At 62.2% G+C, this 4,144-nt stretch overlaps 2 protein-coding genes across 2 annotated transcripts in view; both read right to left on the bottom strand.

Annotated features, from left to right (window-relative positions):
- ARRDC2 (arrestin domain containing 2) overlaps positions 1-2,438 on the bottom strand; it is a 6,199-nt gene extending 3,761 nt beyond the window's left edge. The window contains exons 1-2 of the mRNA XM_077777009.1: positions 2,427-2,438; positions 2,185-2,277 (exon numbers count right to left, since the gene is read on the bottom strand). Of these exons, the coding sequence (XP_077633135.1) occupies positions 2,185-2,277; positions 2,427-2,438 (105 nt within the window). The remainder of the gene's footprint in view (positions 1-2,184; positions 2,278-2,426) is intronic.
- A 1,253-nt stretch (positions 2,439-3,691) lies between these two features.
- KCNN1 (potassium calcium-activated channel subfamily N member 1) overlaps positions 3,692-4,144 on the bottom strand; it is a 24,382-nt gene continuing 23,929 nt past the window's right edge. The window contains exon 10 of the mRNA XM_077777068.1: positions 3,692-4,144. This exon is cut by the window's right edge and continues 14 nt beyond it. Coding sequence (XP_077633194.1) covers positions 4,044-4,144 — 101 coding nt within the window. The 3' untranslated portion in view covers positions 3,692-4,043.

Here is a 4,144-nt window from a genome sequence, read left to right as displayed (position 1 = left end):
CCTTGTCGAACAGCATCGCGCCCGGGATGCGAACCCGCGACGCACACGCCCTGGCCTCGAACCCGCGACGCGGCGGCACGGCGGCGCGAGGTGCAGAGGCTACAGCCTCAGAACACAAACCGGCCCGACGTGCGCAGGCGCACTTGCAGACCAGGCCAGAAATTCCTGTGCGCCGGGCGCCGGCGCTGCCTTTATACGGCGGGCGGGGCGGGGCGAGACACAGGCCCCACCCCCATAAGGGAACGCACCAATGGTGAGGCGAGGGGCGTGGCTCCTGCCAGGCGTGGAGCAAAATCTCAAACGCCCTCTACCCTCTACCCTCTTGGATCCCCGGGCTAGTGACAACCTCTTAGAACCCAAGTTTCCATGTTTGTAGAGCTGGAAGAATATCCGTCCTGACCTCAGAGTGTTGTGTCTAAATCACTGTGCAGCCCACGCTAGACCCCTCCCAGAGCCTTGCTCCCACATCATCAACCCACTCCCCACAAGCCGCCACTCTGTCGCGCCTCAGCGCTTTTGCCCAGGCTGTTCCCAGCACTCGAAGTTCCTGTCCCAACTTGCAGCCCCCAGCAAACTCCCACAAGCCCCCTAGGCGTCGCCCTTGTGCCCGCTCCTGGCAAACCCTCCCCGCCCCCCGGATTCCAGTCCCCTCCCAGACAGCCGAGTGGAGGGGACATCCCAGGAACCCCTAGGGTCAGGGCTGCGGTGTGCCCGCGAGACGGTACGACTCCTCTCTGGGCCTCAGTTTCCTCAGAGAAGAACTTCCAGGGAAGTTTCTAAGGCAGGAGTTTCCTCGTGGCGGTCTGCAGGGCGCCGGCGCCCTCTGCTGGCAGCGAGATGCGCAGCTGCTCCAACCCACCCCCTATCCTGGCGGCCACATTTGAGGGGCCCTCGGACGACCCTTGGGACCACCCCTGAGGTCTCGGAAGCCCCAGTGGGAGGAAGTCATAACCGGACACGGTAACCTGCAGTCAGCGTGACCATAGGGGCACTGGGGTCAGAACAGTACGTAAGGGAGGGGCAGAGCTGTAGACGCAGTGATCAGCTGGGGGGGGGGGGAGCGGGGAGCGCTGCATGGAAGAGGAGACTCCGACTAAAATGAAGGGCTAGTACCTTCTCCCGGGGCCAAGTGGAGCCCTGGAGGCTGTAAGGCCAGGAGGAGATGGATGATGAGGTGAGTCCATTTCACAGATGGGTCCCCAGAGGCCCAGAGAAAGGCAGGGCCTCACCTGAGTCTACCCAGCCTCCCGTGTCTTAATGAAGCAGCTGGTGAGTGGAACCAGGGGGTGAGACCAGCCCCAATTTCCCTTGAGCCTCAGGGGAAGGGAAGTGCCTCGGGGGGGCCCCTTCCTGCCCCGCCCTAGGGCCCTTGAAGTCTGGGTTTCCACAGCTAGAAAGGGGAGAGCCCGGGGTGCCCGGGTGGCTCAGTCAGTTGAGCATCCGACTTCGGCTCAGGTCATGATCTCAGTTTGTGAGTTTGAGCCCCAGGTTGGTCGTGCTGACAGCTCAGAGCCTGGAGCCTCCTTGGGATTCTGTGTCTCCCTGTCTCTCTGCCCCTCCCATGCTCATGCTCTGTCTCTCAATAATAAAACCGTTAAAAATTAAAAAAAAAAAAGAAAGGAGGGGGGAGGAAGCCCGCACCTGGGGTGTCGAGACAAGACTAAAAGACTGAAAGCATCTGCTGTGACAGCGCTGGAGAAAAGGGGACCGTGGGTGGGAAACCAGGCCTGAGCGGCCTCTTTCCTCTGCCCATTTTACAGAAGAGTATAGTGAAGTCTGGCTTAGCTGGAGCTTCTCCTTAGCTCAGCTCCTCCTGAGGCACAGACTCACCCCTGGCCTGCTGGGGACTGGCTGTGTGGCCTAAGTGTGGGGGACTGTCCCCAACCCAAGTCTCCTCCCTCTCTGGGATGCAGACCTTCGTGCAAGTATCACGGGAACTCCCAGCCAAGTTAGAACTGGCTCCTGCAAACGCTGGGAGTAAACTGAGGGCACGTGAGACGGGGGGTGGGGGGGGTCTTCTCTGAGAAATCAGGCACCCCAGGTCTGGAGTTAAAGGGAGATCCTGGGGTNACCCTGAGCTGTGTTCCTGGGAAAAAGGGTTTGGGAAGGGGTAGGTGTCCTGTGGGAGGGTCAACACCCTGGGGAGGAGGTCCCCACTACTTAAGATGGGTCACCCGACCACACAGCCTTCGAGTTGAAGCTCTCCCGGTACTGGAATAGAGCACCCAGATCTGGGGCGANGTTGACTTTGCCGCCACCCCCAGCGCGGGGCGGGCCCTGTTTTTGTAGGGTCGGCGCTGTTGAGTCAGAGGCCGGCAGGGGGGGATGGGGCCGGCCTGGAGCAGAGGCAGCCACCGGGCTATCTTGTGGTTTCATCTGTCCCCTACCCGGCACCTTTGGCTCCGGGCACCGCCCCAGCCTCCCACCCTGGTCTCCATGCCACCTCCTGTCTGTGCAACCCACCAAACTCAGGTCTTTCCTCTTGGCCTTTGCGCTGACTGTTCCCTAAATAGGAACGCCCTTCCCCAGATCTGCTCTCCCAACTCCCCTTCCCCCACCACCCCGCCCATGCCCAAATGTCACTTCCTCAGAGTCCCCTAGTCATACTCTGGTCTTGTTTATTTCTTTATGACTCTGGTCTGTGTTTGAGTGCTATAGGTTTACTATGCCTCCTCCATCGGACTAGGTGATCCCCCAAAACGAGCACTGTGCCCTGTTCTCAGCAGATCTTACAGAGAGGGAAACTGAGGCCCCCACAGGGGGCAGCCTCTGCCCAGTAGCACCCAGCCCTGGCAGTCAGGTCTCCCAGCTCCGATCTGGAGCCCACCCCACATCCCCACGCTTCTCGATCTTTCGCCCCCTGTTATCTCCTGAGCCAGGCAGCTGATATCTTTATCGGAGGATGCCAGGGCCTGAGGCTCTCAGCAGGGCCCAGGCCAGCCTCCCCAGGACCCAGGCATCCCTCTCCCTGCTATGCCCAGAGCCCAGCAACTGCCAAGGGCCCGCCACCCCGCCTCACCATAGCACACTGCGCCCAAGGCCTGGAGGGCCCTTTCTGATTCGACTTGTGTCCAGAACGTTCCCCTGCAGCCCACCCCGGAGACCACTCTAACTCCAGGATCATACCACACACTCCCCCACTTGGACTCCCCACCCCAGTGCCCTCCACCGAGGTCCTGCACTTTGGCCCATGGGCCCCCGGGTTTGAGTCCTGGCTCAGCCCTCCTTGTTCTGCAGCCCCAGGCTCGTGGCTTCACATCTCTGACCCACAGCTCCCCCACCCCATCCTGGCCAGGCTCTGGGGAAGAAGTGTGATTTACATTATGTTCCCTGTCCACGGCAGGTCCAAGGAAAATCGGTCCTCCCTGCTCATGTCACCTTCCCCACCGGACCATGACCCAGGGCCCCACTGGGGCTTGGCCCAGAGTGGGCGCTCCAGCCAAGTTGGCTGGTGGACTGGGAAGGTGTCTCGGTTATCTGCTGCCTCCTGCAGGCCAGGGCGGGGTCCAGTCGGGACTGATGCAGCTGTCCTCAGGCGTCCCCAGCTGAGCTCGGGCTTGGAGGGCCACCAGGCTAGAACAGTGAGGACATGGGCTCGCCTAGACCCCCACATCCATCCGTTCTGGGGCCTGGAGTCAGGTGGCCACCTCCCACGTTGCGAGAGCCCCCACCATGCAAAACAGGCAGCAACTGGGCGGGTCCTGCTTTATTGAGAACCGGCAAGGACCCCTCTCCTGGTTGCTCTGTGCCCACCAGGGGCCTAGGGAAAGTCAGGGGGGCCAGGGGGCCAGAGGAAACTCCCGGCTCTCTCCTGGCTCCATTCAGGGAGGAAGCGGACGGTGGCCCGCCCCTGCCCTCGCCTGCGGTCCGGCCCTGCCTTCTGCCCAGACGCTCTGGGTGAAGAAGGCCCTGGTCTACTCGGCCCAACTCAGCTTCGGCTCCTTGAACTCCAAGAGGCGCCACTGTACAGGGCCTCCAGGATGGCGTGGAGGTGGCGGCCACACGATGGCCAAGATTGAGGGGTCTGGTGGTGGGAAGGGCTGTCACCCGCAGTCTGAAGGGGCCATGGGCGGCCACCGGCACGGGGGGCTCCGGGCTGCCTGGTCCAGGGCTCCAGGGCCAGGCCGGGGGGGCAGGGGTGGGG

The sequence above is a fragment of the Crocuta crocuta genome, unplaced genomic scaffold (genome assembly GCF_008692635.1).
Source record: "Crocuta crocuta isolate KB4526 unplaced genomic scaffold, BGI_CrCroc_1.0 scaffold77, whole genome shotgun sequence".
NCBI classification, from domain to species: Eukaryota; Metazoa; Chordata; class Mammalia; order Carnivora; family Hyaenidae; genus Crocuta; species Crocuta crocuta.
The sequence above is the reverse complement of the archived record's forward strand: the minus strand, read 5'-3'. Positions and strand labels throughout refer to the sequence as shown.